Source organism: Neolamprologus multifasciatus, chromosome 17, assembly GCF_963576455.1.
Source record: "Neolamprologus multifasciatus chromosome 17, fNeoMul1.2, whole genome shotgun sequence".
Classification (NCBI taxonomy): Eukaryota; Metazoa; Chordata; class Actinopteri; order Cichliformes; family Cichlidae; genus Neolamprologus; species Neolamprologus multifasciatus.
The window spans coordinates 12,444,241-12,463,518 of NC_140455.1; the positions used below are offsets into that span (position 1 = coordinate 12,444,241).

The 19,278-nt window shown below is 41.4% G+C and overlaps 1 protein-coding gene across 1 annotated transcript in view; it reads right to left on the reverse strand.

The window, feature by feature from the left end:
- phactr1 (phosphatase and actin regulator 1) overlaps positions 1-18,812 on the reverse strand; it is a 49,026-nt gene extending 30,214 nt beyond the window's left edge. Inside the window, exon 1 of the mRNA XM_085137388.1 lies at positions 18,633-18,812. Within this exon, the coding sequence (XP_084993514.1) occupies positions 18,633-18,744 (112 nt within the window). The 5' untranslated portion in view covers positions 18,745-18,812. The remainder of the gene's footprint in view (positions 1-18,632) is intronic.
- Positions 18,813-19,278: the final 466 nt, after the last annotated feature.

Here is a 19,278-nt window from a genome sequence, read left to right on the forward strand (position 1 = left end):
TATGAAGTAGTGTTTGTTTTATGTAGTGTTCAATCCAATGTTCAATCCACCCCAGAAAGGCTGGGACCTTTCTGCGTGGAGTTTGCATGTTCTTGTTGTGTCTCTGGCTTTCTCCTGCAGTCCAAAGATGTAGATTAGGTTAATTGGTGATTCTAATTCACTGCATATGTGAATGTTGCCTGTCTCTTCACGTTAGCCCTGCAGAATATGGCCAGCTGGCTGATGGATGGATGGAGTGAAGATATTCTTTCCCTAATCTTAAGCATACTAGAGTTGCAATGCAAAACTATTAAAGAATAGTTATTTTGTGATTGCAGGGTTTCAAAAAGTTTGGAGTAAGTTCATCAGAACTACTTATATGAAACTACAACTATCATTCTCATCTGTACTGATTTTATATTTTCATGGGATGATGGTGCCATCATCCCATGAAAATTAATTTAAAACCAGAGGTGGGGAGAGAAGCAGTAAGACCCCGGCACCCCAAAGAGCGCATATTATTGACAACAGGCACGACAGTGATTAAGTCAGTAACAGGATTAAAAAATGGGGAGCTGGGATGGAAGTGGGTTGCAAAGCAGCCTGCAGGGTGCAGCAACCATTTTAAACAGTACACGTTATTTTAGCAAGCCGATTGGATTTACAGACAAATATCAACCGAATCATTAACTGATATAGGCTGGAACTAAGATCAGCTGATTTCATGTGATTGCAGTGTGATGCTACATGATTATTGAGAAGGCAAAAATAAAATACAAGATCTGCTTAGAACAGAATGATGTCCAGTCTGAATGCTGCATTTAGTTGCTGCTAAAGCCTCAGTCACATTTGAATAAGAATAGCCTCTTTGAACTAAGAGCATGTGTTTTCTGGGTGATTGCATTGAATGTTTTTACTGTTGGTGACCGATTAGATGGCCTGCCATACAGCAACCTTAGCTTCTGAGCGACCACTTTAAGTCTCAAGGTGATTACTCAGGTCTCCTAGTAGGAGGCAATATATCTCCTAACAATTTTTCTCCAGTTGGTTTAGAAATAATTTTATTTTTTCCTCCTAGTGTGATTGGTGTCAATGTTGAAGCTACAGCAGTAAACACATATAGCCTAGTAGCCGTTTCTATGAGTGCCATAGATCCATCACCCATCCACTGATCCATCCATTTTCATAGTTTTCATTGGTTAGTAACTAATCATTGGAACAGCCTGGTTGACCAGAAAATGAAAACATACACCTTTTGGAAATAACTTTTTTTCTTTCACCAAAGAAAATTGACTTAAAGACACATGAGACATGTCCTTATTTATCTCATAACATAGTCTGTTATAAAATGGCTATTAGAATTATTAATCTCTCCAAACGAGGTTGAATTACGCTCAGTGCAGTGTGGGGTAACTTTGTTTATCTGCATCCTGAAAAATGGAAAAACATGCACATTAGTACTTTAATCATCCAGCTTATCCCCAAATAAAAATGCTTACAGAGCCATCTAATTAGATACAATATTTTTTATTATTATTATTATGCCTGCAATGTCTTTTTCCTCCACAACCCTACCCCTTTATCTCATTTCATTCCATACTCTGCCTTGTTTGTCAGAATGTAAATTCCCTGAACCGCATAAAAAAGAAACACAAGTAACAGAACTGCAGCAGGGATTAAGGGGTGGGTGGACAGTAATTTAGTTTGAGGTCTCAGAAAGGGGCTCGCGGAGGGCACGGGGGTTTATCAGGTTACGGCTTACTGCGCTGTAGACAGCAACAGACTTCATGTCTCAATGTCTCTGACGAGTCACAAGAATCAAGAGTGTTTTCAGTTATAGGAAACGCTCACAAACATACCACCACACCCTGTACGTGTTTGTGTGAATTCACACACATGCTGTACATGAGAGGTGGTACAAGCAGCACATACTTTGACCACAGCTGTCACATCACAGGAGGCAGCCTGTGGCCTTCACAGCTGTTACATCATTGGCCATCAGTGAGGCGCTGAGCTCTTTACATCTGTCTTACTGTAAATCAGCATGCCCAACAGCATCTATGTTATGATGGTAGCAGTCTAAGCATTATTACTCATGAGCTGCCAGAATCCCCACTCTTCAGCTCAGTATGAAGCCATCAGTCAGGACTACAGGAGCACAAAACAGACCATATCCAGCATAGAAGCTTCCTCATCTCTGTGCCTTCATGCTGTGATGGAGATCCACATGTGCATTTACTGAATCAGTCTCACCTTGACCTGCCTGAGCTGTGATTCACATCTCCTTGGTGCTGAGTTTGCCTGACAACTCTAATGAGATTCCAGCACACTCAGACTCTGAAGCTTGGTAACTAGCTTGTCAAACACTAGAAGGGTGTAAAAATAAATCAAAGACTTACTGAGCTTCACTATTGGTGCCGCTGTGGCTCTGGATTTTTCCATGCGCAAGGCATACTTTTGACTATGGTTTGTTTCTACCTTTGTGTTTATCTTTGGATCCAACATTGGTTGTTCAAAGCCTCAGAGATGCGAAATCCATTAAAATGTTCATGAAAACCATTTGTTTAAGTGTCCTTGTCTGTTCATTTTCTTTTGCTAAATAGAAAGTTCATCCACTGGAAAAAAAAGATTATTGATCAGATGTCCAGAGGTCATGTGTCTGGGTCTCTGTACTAACTGCCAAACAGCAATGCAAAGATCAATAGCAGCACTTTTGCTGCTGGCCTGCTGCTCATGGGTCACACTTTTAAACTACTGCTGTTAACTAACAAGTCAAGTATTCAGAGTTCACTTCACCAAAATTCCACAAAACATATCTTTTATATCGTATAGCTTTTATACTTATGACACTAAGCATGCCTAATTTCAGCGTTCATGAGTTTGAACCTTGCCAAGCCTTTTCGGTTTGGAGCTTTGTCTCTGTGTATCTGCTCAGGTGTCCTCCCACATCAAAGGCCATGCATACTGGGTTAATTATCAGGTTATTACGTTTATTAAAATGATCAGTTTATAAAGTCTTAAGCTGTCTGGAGAACTGCCTAAAGCTCATTACAACAACGTATGCAGAAGAGCACCTCTGAATACACAGTACATCAAACCTTGTAACAGATGGACTACAGCGGCAGAAGACCACGTCTTCCCTTGTCAGCTAAGAAGTGGACTCTGAGGCTATACACCAAAAGGCTCTGTACAACATAAGATTGTTGCCTGATCTGATGAGTCTGATGTTGTAAGAAAAGAATTGCTTACAACAATTCTTTCACGCAAAGAGTTGAGTGAAAACAACATGAAAGAATGGATCAATCCTGTTCAATCAACGGGTCAGGACTAAATACACACACCTTTGACAGCAACCGCAAGGCATGGACAGGACAATAATGAGATAGGAAAAAAAGTAAAAGGGCGAAAAAGCTCACATTAAAAAGAAAGTAGGAAGTAAACTCATAGAAAGCACAGGAAAATACTCAAAATGCTACTAAAAACCAGGGTTACAACAGTATAGATGATGACATGTGGGATGTGTCGGTGTCTTCAGGTATTCCCAGACTCATTGGGAGGGCAATAACATTTATTGCAGGATCTCTTGCTCTTCAGGTCACTAAAAACAGTTCTTTATCTCGTCTTTACTGGCTCAATATTTGGGCCCATTCCCAAGATACACTGTGAATTTAGGATGATTAGATGCCTCCCTGATGCTACCGCTTAAGAACCGAAACATCTCAAGCACTTTTAGTACTAGGAGAACCAACCCCGAATAAGTCAGTTGTGCTCTATACAGTCTTTATGATTTATGACATACTGGAAAACTAATAACCTTCCCTTCTCTCTACTGACCTCACTGTCTAGTCCTGATGAGCCAAGATATCACCTTCTTATCCCATCTGGGCTTCTTGTCTCTATCAGGCAAAAAAGTATTCATCATCCTCTGGCCTTCCATGGTGCTTCTGCTGCTAATTTGGGCCTCGAACTGAGGCTATTTGATCCTGACAGAAATTTAGTATGCAAAATTCATGTGCTGTTCTGCCACGGAAACAGTAAGGTGGACACCTCCATTTCATAGTCAAAAATAGACTTTCTTTGTCATTTAGTCTCCATCTCTCTCCCCATCTATTCACCTCCACTTTCCAGGTAGCTCATCTGTCCACCCACTCTGATTAAGACATCTGCTGGATGTGGCGCAGCAGAGGTATCGCCTTGTCAAGTGTGAGGGTGACAGACAAAAAACTTACTCCAAACTTTTTGAAACCCTGCAATCACAAAATAACTATTCTTTAATAGTTTTGCATTGCAACTCTAGTATGCTTAAGGTTATTTGTGGGTGACAGAACTTTTTTATAAGCGTTCCAAGCTGAGGGGGTGGGGGAGGCTTAATGCATAATGCTTTGTAGATAATTAGGTGCACAGCAGGAACACTGGTCAGTTCACTGCTTTCCACAGGTTCACAACGCCGCTCCTCAGGTGAGTCAGGTGGAGCAAAGATAGTTTCCAGAGGGTAAACCATACAACATTGACAAAAATATTAGCAAGCACTCAACAGAACAAAACACTGTGATACGACATTTGGCCAGGCAACAATGCAATTTAATGCATTTTTTATGGGTAAACGAATGGAAGAATAATAGAAAGCTATTAGGGACATAATGGCTTACAGTGACCCAGATAAGTGGAAGAATATTTATGGATGGATGGTTTAACCAATTAAAATAATATTCAGTGTATTTTAATTAATTTATGTTTTTTGCTGAATTTGACACTTTGCCCTTATGAGATAAAATGCTTTTAAGCTAAAGTGGTTGCAGTCACAGATGTTTTTGCTGTGTGTCAATAAATATGAAATTGAGATGAGTCAGTGAATAAAACAGAATATATTCTAAAGCCTTTTCATGATAAACAATTTAGTGTTTCTACAAATTTCTAGGTTCTGCAGATACCCTAATCAGCTTTAATACAAAAAAAACCCCTCCAATTGAATGATCTGAGATTTAGATTTGACACTGTCAAGTTCATATTCAGGTTGATTAAAAGGTATATATTGCCCAAAATTATGAAAATCAAGTGGTATCTAATGCTGTCTGTCTGTAAAGGTTCTCAGTCATCCAGGTCATCGTAGTCTAAGGAGCTTGGAAAGAAAAGCAAAGTCCAGACGCTTTTCTTTCCAAGCTCCTTAGACTATATAAAGCTGTCTGTCACACTGGGGAAAACAGTGGTTAGAGATGTCAATGTGACTACTCACAGCCGGCTGCCATCTTCAAAGTGACTTTTGTGCAACAATTGTCATATTGTCATAAAACTGCAATAAGATGAAGTCAGTCTGCTATTGGGTTGCTATCAGTCTGTGATCAATAGATCCAGTCCGTGTACAGACACAGAAATGAAGATAATTTCAGAAACTTCTTCTGAAATAGTGAGTAGTTGCTGCTAAATGACAACTTGGCAATCTTTTATAAACAGTGTTGGGAAGGTTACTTTTAAAATGTATTCCATTACAGAATACAGATTACATGCCCCAAAATGTATTCTGTAACGTATTCCGTTACGTTACTCAATGAGAGTAACGTATTCTGAATACTTTGGATTACTTAATATATTATCATGCTGTTTACAACTACGTGAATGTACTATTGCTGTGATTTATTACTGTTACTGTAGGTCCGCGACGCCGAACCGTAGTAAAGGGACCTCTGGCTAATACGTCGGGTTCGTGTCGGGCTCGTAGCCGAAAACTAGCTTTACTTGCAGTGTTGCCTCACCCGTGCCAAAGCGCTCACGGGTGGAGGATAGTCCTCCCCCAGCTGCTATCAGGGCAGGAGACGTTCACACCTGTGCGTCCAAACTGCAAATGAATCGCGCATGAGTTCTTCTTTTACTGTTAGGCTGTTTTGTGGATCACAAGGTAGAATAGAATAGAATAGCCTTTATTGTCATTGTACAAAGTACAACGAAATTGGAGTGCCACTCCCTTGGTGCAAAATGCAAAATAAATATAAATGTAAAATATAAAAAGTACAATAAAACAACTGTAGTACTCAGACAATAAATAAGTACAATATATACTTATTTATTGTCTGCTATATATATATATATATATATATATAGCAGCATAATATAATGATAGTATGAATAGCAGCATAGTATAGTGACAATGGCAAGTATAGTTAAGCAGGTTTAATTGTTTTGTGCTTATTTACTGTGTTGATAGTTCTGGGAAAGAAGCTATCCCTGAATCTGTTTGTCCTGGTTTTATGTGACCTGTACCGTCGGCCTGACGGTAATAGTTCAAACAGTTGATTACTGGGGTGAGAGTAGTCCTTAATGATATTGCCAGCTCTGCTGAGGTATCGGGAGTTCGCAATGGCCTCCAGGCTGGGCAGAGGGCAGCCAGTGATCTTCTGGGCTGTGTTGATGACCCTCTGCAGTCCTTTCCTGTCTGCAACTGAGCACCCTGCATACCACCCTGCATACCACGTTGTTATGCCGTACGTTAGGATGCTCTCTATGGTGGCTCTATAGAATGTCACCAGCAGCCTCTCCTCCAGGTTGTTCCAGGTTTAAAACTACTTATAAACACACACTCTCACACACAAAGTAACTCCACCAGAGTGCCAATTTCGGGTCACTTTTGCCAGTCCAGGCCTGGATAAAGGAGCAGGGTTGGAATTGTGACATTAAAAAACAATAATTGCTAAAAGAAATTAAATTTGTAGTTCTAAATAAATTCTAACTGCATTTAGGACGTTTTTTACTCACTTTATGTCTCTTCCACAACGTTATTTCTCTCTCCAACAATGTAGGTTACAATTACATTAGCATGACAAATTATGCAAATTAGGTAATGACGTCATTTGGCGACTTCTAGCGACTTTTAGGACAGCCAATAGCGATTTTCCTTACTAAGGAGTTGGCAACACTGTTTACTTGTTGTCTGGGTCAACCTTGCTAGCCAGAGACAGAGAGAGGCGTTGAAAGGCTGCTCCAACGGAACTTATTTTTTCGGAGGAAAACACAAACACAGCGTACAGTCGAGTCTTAATAGCTTACTTACAACTGGGCTCGTCAGGCACTCTTCTTGGCTGCAGTGGTTATTATTATATTTACATGCTTCCAGCTCCCGTTTTTGCTCGATGACAGCTCGTACTTTTCCACTCGCCTTTTTCTCCCTCCCTCGCTCACAGACACATAACGTGTATGGCAGTCCATTCTCCCTGCAGCACGGACTACGCTGCCTATGATGCTACATTCTTTAGAGCTATACCTGTAGCATTCTGCCTATTAGCTTAGCACAACAACAACAGGCGCTCTCTCACCCAGGAAACGCGCAGAGAGAGCGTCACCCTGTAACCATGGCAACCGGGACGCTGCCACCTGGAACAACAGAACGTAGTTGTCAAACAAAACCCAAACAGTCCTGACCCGCGACAATATGAAACAGGGAAGTACCGCCGTGTAATCCATTTATTTCAACAAAGTAACTGTATTCTAAATACCACCTTTTTAAACGGTAACTGTAACGGAATACAGTTACTCATATTTTGTATTTTAAATACGTAACGGCGGTACATGTATTCCGTTACTCCCCAACACTGTTTATAAATGAATGTAACCAGTTGTCAGTCAGATGAGTTGAGTCCTTGATTGCAAAGAGACACATCCCAGAAGAGCAAGGATAGAACTTGAAGAGTATTTCGTGATTCTGATTCCATTATCACTTATCAGGTTGATTCATTATTGATTTTCTTATCAATTGTCATTGGGTTCTCATTGGCTCTGCTTTGAGAGTCACCACCATCACTAAGCAGCATATCAAAGACATTACATTCATGGAAATGAATTGCATGCTGTGTGGTCAAATGTTTGTGCATGTTGGAGGTATTTCCCGTGTTTGTTGTGATCAGTGTTGGGGTCCTTGCTCAAAAAAAGTAATGCATCACACTTTACTTGCTACTCTTCTTTAAAATAATGCAGTGCCTTCCTTGTTCACTCGCTTAGATGAAGCAGAAGTAATTTGTCACACAGCTGATTATGTTACTGTCTTGTTTCTCTGTAAAATGACCTGAAACACATTGTCTCATAATTATCAGTTAACAATATAAACATGAGGCCACAGCCCCACACACCAACACAAACTTCTGTTGTTATGATGACGAGGACACACATATACACAAAGCAAAACTGAAAACCAGCCCACGGAGACTTTAAAGTGATCGCCACAGCGATTCTACTTTAGAAACACTAATAGGTATAAACAGAGGCTGCAGCCTGAATGCTTATCAGTTGTTACCTATTGAAGTTCAGGGTCTGGCTGCTGGGCCGGGGTCAGCATGCACTCTGTTCTAACATTACTTTGGGTCCTTGGCTAGCTTTACGTTAGCATGCTCTTTGTGCTTATGCTTGCAAAGAGCCAATGTACTCTTAGCAGCACATTGCAGTTGTTTCTGTTCGGGATGCAGTATACACTTCACCACAGTGCTTTTGTCCTTTTGTGTAATAGAAATAAAAGTAATATCCATATCCACACTGTAGACTGCACCACTATTTTCCTCTTCCGGCACACAAACTAAAATCAGCAGATTGTGATGCAAGTGCAAATGGAACTGATAAGCGGAATGGATAAGCAGTCAATTCCAAGGAATCGAACTACTGGGAACCGGTTCTGGTAGAGAACCAGTTCCCTACAGATGAGTTGTTCTCATCAGTGCAGATCAGTCTCAGATTGACTGCGACATGTTAGCAATCTGGCTGCATTTATAAATGAGACGACAATTATTTGCAAACCTTTACCAATCTGTCTGAAAGTAACTCTAAGTGTGAGTTAGAGGCAGGTTGTCTCCCCACCAGGTGATCTGTGCAAACACCTTGCAATCTGAATTCATCCAGGTGGTCGCTGCTATTGCTTGCAAATAGCTGCAGAATTTGAAAAGATTCACTGCTACGAATGGGCAACTGCCAGATTGTCATAAATGCAAGGAGGCTGCTGGTCATTTTTTACTCTAGTGTGACTGAGGAGTAATTACAGGGAACACCTTTCTTTCTTTCTTTTTTAAATAACTCGATTTGATTGATATTTTTTGTTGTATTTGTACATTATTTTTGTGTTATTTTATTACTTCTGTTTTGGTCTATAGAACTGATTTTCACTTCATAGCACTAAATAAGTAGTTCAGTTTGCCAAGGCTTCAAGTTAGGAGTGAAAATCTTTAAAGTTCAACAAAGGGAACTATGTTTAGCTATCATCACCTGCACTAATTCAGTTCTCTGAACTGGACCACTCAACCTTGTTGGTACCGTTTGAGCCATTTGAAGCATTTAAACTCATTTAAATGATAACTTAATGGCTTGCTTTGTGATACAGGCTGCCCCTTCTTCTATCTATCATCTGTCACTTAGCACTAATTAATATTTATGTGTGGCTGTGTGATATCATTTACCAAGTTTTCTAACATTAACTGATAACTTAGCACTGCTCCCAAATATGGAAACGTCTGGCTCTAAAGATCTGGCAGTGATCTAAAACCAACATCAATGCAATCGAAGAGAAAAACACACACCTCACAAACACAAACTGGCTACAACCATCCTTTATATACAGTCTACAGTTTAAAACATTTTTTCCAGGCTGCAGGAAACTGCCACATGTAACCATCGGACTCAGCCTTCTAAAAGCGAAGAGATTTTTTGCTTGCACCCCTTTTTATGTATATCAGTGTAAAAACACTTGGTTAATAGATGGAATATACATGTAAAGAAACTGCAAACAACCTTTCATATAACGTTGATGAAGGCAAGAGAATGGGGTAGAATGGAGAAGATTTGTGTGACTGTTAATTTTTTTTTATTTTTAACAAAGAAAAATTTGTCATTTTGGCTCACAAGGTAGAATCTGATCTCTTATAACCTTGTCCCTTCACTCAAGGTTTAAATTTGGAAACTCCAAAAGTTAAAGGCTTTCTTGTGACAACACAAGCTACTGATTTGGTCTCTGCTGGTTTTTCTTTCTCCATCTGTCTAGAAATGTGCTGGCATTAGCGCAGCACCAAATGATGGGAACGGTGCTAAATAACATGAGATATGATGAGGAAGGACAAAGGAAGTCTGCCTGTACAAAGGCAACACAAAGTTCAATGGATTTTCCATCTTCTTACACTTTTTAAAAAAAATCATTTTCTTTCTCGCTGCCATTGACTGTTCAAAAGCCTCCACACACTCCCCTTCTCTTCCTCTTCTCTTTGACTGGACTCACTGTGTGTGTATTAATACAAAGTGACAGAACAGCAGAGCCCGAAGAGGAGTGTGTGTGCTGTTGTTTGTGTGTGTACATCACTGTAAATGTGTAAATGTGTGGCTTGGCATATCACAGGGATATGAGTCACCCCTCTCTCTTCCTGTATGCTGCTTATCTGTTTTAATAGGTGGCCTTCACCCATACAGACAACATACTTGCAGGGGGAAAAAGACACCTACTTGAGGCTCTGGTTTCCTTTTGCGATTTGGTTGTGTATTTTCCTTAAAGTGCCCAGGGATGAACCACAACGAGCCGCACTTAAAACTACCACAGGGGGGCAAAAATATCAAAGAGAAAGCCACAGGCAGTCTGTACAACAAGGCGGGGTAGACAACCACTGAGGCATTACTGAATTCACAGTAATGAATTCACAACATGTCACAGTCATTTACAAGAAATGGAACAGGATATTACAAAATTTAAGTAAAGAAAGTAAATGCACTGTGATGCACTGTTTGCTTTCTGTCAGAACCATTACGTTGGGGTTTTTTTTTTTTAAACTGAGCTACAGCAGCTCGACTGTTGAATCAGACCACACAGGCCAGCCTTCACTCCCCGCCTGCATCAGTAAGCCACGGTCAACCATCACCCTGTGGTTGGTTCATCACTGTTGCTTCCTTGGACCACTTTTGAAGACAAAATGTTAACTTATTCCCAAAAATGGCATTTTGATATAACTACCGGCTCATCAATCACACAGCGAGACAGAGTTTTTTTTCCCTCTAATGGGAAACAAAATTGTTGTATTCAGTAAGACTTAAAACTAATATCTGAGACCATAAAATCATCATGAAAGTGTTTTCTGATGTCACAGACAAGTAAAAGATGAAGGACTGTTTTCCACAGACTTCTTAACAATCCTGTGTATTCTTCAACCCCCTCTTTGGCTGTTGGGAAGAATGTAGGTTTAAGGCAGTTTATTCCAACGAAACACACGAACTACCAGTCATTTTGTTGTTTAAAATCCTGTAAAATCACGCCGCTTCAAGGGTTTATCCCTATGACTCAATTTCCAAACAATATCTTCATAATGAAAATAAAATAAAGCCTGAAAATGCTGCACTGATTTCTGTCTCAGGCTAAAGGCACTCGGCTATAATTAAAGCCACATCCACCACATTATAATCTGTAGGCCACACTGAATGTCACTGGTTGCAGTAACCCACAAACTGTCGTGATCCCTGGTTCATCTGCAGAATATAAACAGTGTGAGAAACATGTGCATGAAACATTTGTACACGCTTTACTTTATGAGCTCACAACGCAGCCACATTACACGATATTTTGAGCTACTTCTGCTTCATGTCAGCTCCTCTTTTGGTACAATGCAACGGGTATCACTGGCACCGTCACTGACATGTGGGTGATGAATGAAACAAGTTCAGACAAGGCATGTATGGGTTGTCAGAAAGCATCGTCCACAACAACAATCATCAAAAAGTAAGCTACATCTGGAATTCATACCATAAACTAAAGCTGGGCAGAAAGGAAGCTTTTTTTTTAACTAAAAAAATTCATGCCAACCTAAACTGCTATTGGAAATTTTTTTTTTTTTGTACTATAGTTTTTTATGAAACACAGCGAGTTGCACCAGATATACAATCTCTGTAAATGCTTTTTACCTATTTAAAGTTTTTTTTCTTGCTGTTTTCAATTAAGTAAAACAAAAAAACCATTGCCTCCTCCCAGAAAATTAAAGAAAGATACATTTACCTATAAATATTCTCCCATGCCAACTAATATGGCAGGCCAATAAACAGGAGATACACACACACACACACGTGCACACACGCACACACACACACACACACACACACACACACACACACAAATCCAACATGGCAAAATGAGAACACACTCAGGGTCAACATCGAGCTCAGTCTGATGTGTGCAGTGGTACTTCTGGCTTCATGACTTTCACCTCTGCCAGGCGTCAGCCAATGAAATCACATTACAGAAATTACCTGATTAGAGGGTGGTGGCTACTTGTCCAGCAGAGCTGTGCAATACTGTAAATATTTGGTATGATCCAATACTAAGTAAATACAGGGCCATTATTGCTAGTAGCAATATTGATGCTGATACGTTCAACTTATAAAGGCAGCTTAGGTAGGGGAGAACAGTGTGTCATGACTTATGAGATGAATCATCATCAATTTGCAAATTCATTTTAATGATCACTAAAACACTGTTTTTTTTACTTTCCACAATAATTAGGTGACACAACAAAACACCTTTTCATGTATTTTGAAACTGTTTTGTTTTGGAAGATTGTACAATCTAAATGTGCCTGTCTCTAAAGACTCTGGGTCATCTTCTGTTGTTTAAATGTGCTATAGGCTATAAATAAAATAGACCCAACAGTCAACCCAACAAGGTTCAAACATTTTTCATAGTGCATGTCAGGACATTTTTTTAATTTTCAAAAAAACTAATTAATTTAACATAATTCAGTGGGCTACATACTGAATTAAAGCTTTGATCCAATCATGCTAGTGTCTAGTATCCAATACCAATATCAGCACTGGTATCAAAACTGTTGATAGTTGGATCGATCGAGCCATCTCTACTTTCCAGTCTGGCAATGAAATGAAGGGCAAGTGGAGCACTGAGGCGAGTTATCACTCTTTTGTACATTAATGACGTTAATAAAAGGCAGCTAGCTTGGTTCATGCTAACTGCTGTTAGCTTGCCCTGGGAATGTTGTTTATATGATGATTATGCTAGCATAAGATACCCTCCAAACTGCAGGCATAACCATCTTCACTGAAGCAACATATGTGAGTCCTGCCTAAAAATTTAACTATTTTTATGAGCGTGCTATGAGTGCCGTCAGCAATGAGACTGCTATAATTTGCATAAGAAACAACTTTCAGAGTGTAAGAAACACTGTCTGTAGCCACAGATGCTAATGGGCAAGGTTAAGCTTTGTATGCACAACTCTTGCATGTGTGTTAAATGTCTCAGTGACACAGGCCCAGAAACCAGCTGGTGACCACCTGGCAATCTCAGGTTGCTAGAGAAAAATGTGTATTTCCCAACTGGTTGCCGAGTGGTTCCTAGTGGCTCCAGGCAGTTGTGAGGTGAAATCAATCACAAAGAGGGTGCTGCACCATACACTTGCTTGTGATTGCTTTGGTCACTAGCAGATTGTTGTGGTTGCATGTAATTACAATGGAAAACACCTTGCCTCAGCACTGCAACCAATGCGTTTCAAATGACACCGTTTTTACTTTAAAGACAAATGGTCTCTATTTCTTGTTTCAGTCACGCTTTTCACAGTTTCCCTACCACTGAGAGAATAGTTAGTGTTTGCAGTCAAGTCAGTGCCTTCCGTGCTGCAGAAAACTGTGACAATCTAATAATCACAAGACACTTTTTGGTGCAAAACCATATACTGCTTTGCAACTAATTTCGCCTAGTGACAGCAAGCAACCTCCATCAACAACTTGCCAAATGCGTTTTTTTTTTCTCACATGATTAGTAGTTGCCAGATGGTTGCTGACTGGTCTCTAGGCCTTTGTGAATGGGGCCTAAAGATACATTTAAAGCTTTTTATGCCAAACTTCCATTATCAAATCATACATTTGCTAAAGGGTTGTTGATGAAATGTATAGGTATTTGCACTGTGCAAAACAAGTGTAGCTAATGCTATCAATGCTAGCACCAGCAACCTTTCCTTTTATTTTGCCTTTATGCATCACTCAGGGGAAGTGTTTATATGCCAGTGCACTCCACAATCAGTCATTAACTTTCTTTCTATAGTCCTGTAAGCTGCTGGATCCCAAGCTACAGCTGCATTTTTATCAAATAACTACACATATAAATGTGAGGGAAATCCGTTTGTTTTGTGTGTCTGAAAGAAAAAAAATATTGGCTCATGTACTGGACTTTTTTAAATCACCAAATACAGATATGAGTATCAATTTTGAAAAAAAAAGTTCTATATGTTGGGCTCGAATCATGAGTAACAACTTAGATCTGTGTCTGTCGCCTTCTTTGGCTCAAGATTTCGCTCCCGGCACAATAACCAGCTTGTCTGAGCTGAATGGACCGAACCACGAGCCAGCAGAGGAAGAGTGAAAGGTTTTGTGCGCTGGGTGGAAGGCAGCAAGGCGGTGGAAGCACTCCTCTGCATTTAAAGCTCTTCCACTTCCTCCCTGTGCTTTTGTATTCTACCCAGGTAGGTTCAGCAGTCTGCTTCTCAAGGCCTCTTTAATGTATGCAGATAGCAGCGTTTATGTATGTGTGTGAGACAGAAGCAGAGAGAATAAGAGCAACAAAAGGGTATTACTCAGATAGAGGGGAGGTGGCTTATTTCTGCACTGTTCTTACTATATTCAATGGACAACAGCCAACTCTGGTTCTTTCTCACCGTGCCAGTCTTTATGGTGCCACAATAGAAAGGCTTCATCCTCCTAGCCTGTCCTCTTGTCAGATCCTTCCTGCTCCTGCACCCCCTCCCATTTAAGCCCTCTCTGTCTCAGCCGTTCATTCAGATCTGTATTAGAACTCCATCTCTCTGCTTGAAAGACAGTATGGTAATGCTCTGGTCTTGGCCTTTGTGAGAAATACTAAGCTCTCACTGAGTTGACCTGGATTTCAATTGCTGAAGAAAGGTGATGCTGAACAGAATCTCGACTGGCCCGAGGCAACGGAAACCACATGAAAAACTAAAATTTGAAATTGATCAAACCATGATCAGTCCATGGTTACCTCATTTATTACGAATGACTAATATTACGACTTTAAAGCTGGTAAAGACATTGAAACAATTATGGTAAATGGACTGGTTCTTATATAGCGCTTTTCTACTCTTTCTGAGCACTCAAAGCGCTGTACACAACTTGTACATTCACCCATTCACACCCATTCGCACAAGCACATTTTTCTAAGTGCTTCCTAAGGTAACATTCACACACACATTCATACTCCGATGGATGCATCGGAGAGCAATTTGGGGTTAGTATCTTGCCCAAGGATATTTGGCATGCAGACTGGGGAAGCCAGGGATCGAACCACCAACCTTCCGATCAGTAGATGACCTGCTCTACCACCTGAGCTACAGCCACCCACACCCCAATTAGCGGTTTAAGATGTGTAAGAAGAAGAAAGGAGAATATTTGATTGAAATTCATCAGGCAGACACAAACACAGCTCCATTCGGTGCTTAGGTTGCTAGTGTAAGAAAAAAAATGTTTGCCAACACATTAGCCATTACAACATCCAAAGGCGATAATTCATCACAGCTGTTTGCCTGCCAAATTGGTTTGGAGTTCCATGATTTCTTATGTCCACAAAGATTGATACAGCTTTCATTTCCCTACCTGAGAAAGCAACTAAACAGATGATTTGTCACTACCTCCAAGTGTTTTCCAGTCTAGCACAGCTTCAGTATTTGCAGAATGACACCGTTTGTCATTAGATTGTAAAAATCCTTTTCAAGCACCTGCGTCGGAAAATTCATATTCATATGAATGTGTTATGACCTGCTGTGGTGAAGTTTGATTAGGCTTGGGCACAAATAATATGATCAGGGTTAGGAAGCACCGAAACAAAACACAGCTTAGTTTGAGCAGAAAAATGGTATAAAGGTTTGGAACAACAGCTGTGAAGATTATAACTCGCGAGCCCTTAAAGTGATACATCAGTGCAATGATCTTATCACATATGAACCAAAATGGAATGCATATATTCTAAGAAAATATGCAGAGAATAAGGGAAGATAATGCTTTCTCTAAATGTATAAAACAGAGGTAACTGAGTAATCAGATTACTCACAACAAGTCACTATAAATGCCATCAACCTGCATGTATGAATAGATGCAAGAAACAATGGAAACCAATAATCAGTGTTCTCTGAAAGCTTCTTTGCAACGCCCCTTGAACCCAGCTTCTCCGTTTTGTGCTATTCATAGCATACCTAACTTACTCTCATAATGTATTGTCCTCTGTTCTATAAAAACAAAGGGCATCTCTTTTCCCATAGACATGGGTGCTGATGCCGAGCCACTTCTGTCTTGGTGTCTTTTGAGAACCAGCCTATTTAAACAGCTTCACGCAGCAAAAGGTCAGGCAGTTTTTGTGGTGAAAAAAAACCAACTAAACACACAGTGTCAGTGGAAAATGCCACTCATATGACATATAACTGTTTGTTTCTAACTTTAAAGCTACTGATGGAGAAAGTTCAGGAAGACTTCAGAATACATGTTTTGTGGTTTAAAGTGGTCAAAATACTCTCCCAAAACTGCCTTTGATTCAAACAAAACCATATCAACAATGCCCTTAGGTACTACAAGGGACAGGACCTCACTGATGGGTTTTGCAGTGATGAGCATCTCAACCTGGATGTTTAATGGATGTGGCTGAAGAGGGTCAGGCTACAGAGAACAACAGCAAGCTGTCTGGCAGCAGCCACTGTGATAACCTCTTGTTTACTAATCCCGGTACTCACATAGCACAGCCTCCCACACATGCATGTGGACCAGACAAGCATGCACGTGAAAGCAAACACACACACACACACACGCAGACGTGTGTGTGTACTCTGAAGTTGGCTTGAATATTTGTCACACGTGCATGGTGGCACACATCAAAGAAAATGAGTGGGTTAGATTTATGCAAAACACACAGCAGCCTAAACACAAAAACATGAAGTAAAATTGGGGGGGAATCAAATGAGTAAGTGGGCAGATGGTTTCAGTGGTGACAGGAAAAGAAAATGAGATTAAACCAAAGTAATGGGGGAAGAGACAATGAAAAGGGGGAAGAGGATATGGAATTTTCCAGCAGAACGGGTGAAGAAAAATGGTGCTCTCCCGACGTAGCTGGCAGTGCCCGCTGGATTGTTGATGATGCCACGCCAGTCTCATGCAGCTGCAGCCTGCCCAACTCTGTTTTCAGCTAACAGCCAGGAGCAGCACTGTTAGCAAGACATGGCAGCCCCCCTCCTCCTTCACATTCAAGCCATGGCCCAATAGAAGGCTCCAGGATATATTTAAAACAGAAAAATAGTGTTATTTATAAAGTTGGAGAGTCAGTTAATCTGGCTCAGAGGAGGTGCTGCTTTTAATAGGAAACAAAATGGAGAGGAAGATGGTTGAGGGCAGAGAGAGGGCAGCTGTGAGAGATTATGAGTAGGTGGGTCTGAACAGCATGAGTCATAAAGGTCTAAGCAGGCTAAAAGGGGGCACATTACAGGGCGAGTTTTTGAGTAATTCCTGATCTCATTAAGATTTATTATGTAAGTCTGGCTTCTTCGCATACATTTCTCACACATGCTGCAGGCAAAAACCAGATGTTACTGTACACCTTTGGATGAAAGCTGTGCTTCCTACTAAGAGCTCCATGTTTGATAAGATCATTCAGGCAAAGCAGAACAACAACCGGGCAGGAGGGTAATTTTCCACAGTTCTTTCCTCCAAAATGGAAAATATAGGGTTGAATCTAGAGCCTAGTCTACCAGGCTATACCAGGCACACCATGTGACTGGGATTTGTCACATCGGCAAATTCTGGGGGAGGGTCGACCACAGGCAATCCGCATGCAATATCCCATTGTATATATATAGAGAGATATACTTAAAAAAAAAAGACCGATTATAAATGTTATGTGGGTTAACATCAGTGGAGACCTGCACATTCCTTGCATTTGGCATTGGTGTCATTTCAGCACCGAGGGGCAGTGGACAGCTCCGCACTGATGTGTCATTAAAGCGACCTCTCTCATGGGGGAGCTCAAGGCAGAAAGTGTCGAGAGAAGGAGCGCATATCTGCCCGTATACTCGCATCGACATGCTGCTAATCAAGCTTTCGTTGCGGCGTTATCATCGTGACCATGGCAACAAGGGAAACAACTTATCTCGCCCGTTTTCTCTCGCAGACAAACTGAGCTTGAGCATCCGCGCTTAGCACAGCACGGTGGACTATCCATTCGTTCACCCTTCACCAGAAGCGTGAACAACAATAGCATTTTAAGCGAGCAGCCCAAGTTCGCACAGCAGCTCACCGCAGCGGACAATCGAGGCGGAGTCCGGGAGGAGAGGCGGCGATCAATCCTTCTACAGGGCTAATTGTTTTCTCCTGCTATACAGTACATCGCCCATGCTTAGGTGGGGAATTCTCCCCATTTCCCGGTGCATGAGTCACAGTGTGGTTACCGGCCACCCAGTGTGAAAGCCGAGCACTGTAGGTGCCGCGAAGGCTGCACAATGAAAGCCCAAAGTCATGCTGCTGCGGCGTGGGAACTGTCACTGGGCGATGAAGCAGTTTCTCTCACAGATTCACTACACTACACTATCCCTCCCCCCGTGGAAGCAGCTAATACACCCGGACACGAAGCGTAGAGGATCCGCGGCTCTGGCGAGCAGCCCTACCTGTCTCCAGGTGCAGAGAGATCCTCGCCTCGTTGATGTAAGGCGTGTCGCTCTTGGAGCGGACCCTCCGGATCGGTCTGCGGTCTACCTCCTCTTCCGGGGCCGCCGCCATGTTCCGCCAGCCGGGCAGCGTCCACTGGCGACCGGCGCGACTGCGAGAGATTCGGCGCCGCAGCAGCCACTCGTGCACCCGCGCGGGCAGGCGGTGTAGGAGGGGGGGCTATTGTATCGGTGCTGGAGGGAGGGGGGGGGGGGGGGGTAGAGACAGAGAGGGAGAGAAAGATTGGATCCTTGATGAGCTACTGTTCCAGTAAGTGAGCGCCACCTGCTCAAGTTCCGACTCCACCTTGGCCAATGAAAAGCAATACTTCACTGTCCTCAAACATAATTTTAACGGTCACATGTTGTCTGGAGTTATCGACTCTTACAATAAAAGACGAGAAATTCAACAACAAAAACGTTGGTCACAGATTGCAAATGACATTCCCATAATAGAAAAATCCATTGTTACGATCCTCGTGTGTGTCTCATTGATGTGTCATCAATTATAAAGTGCTGAGAAATGTTTGGATACTGCTGTGACCAATTATGGAACCACTCTTTATGGTAGAGCCTTATTACAAGGCAGTGCTGGCCCAGTAATATA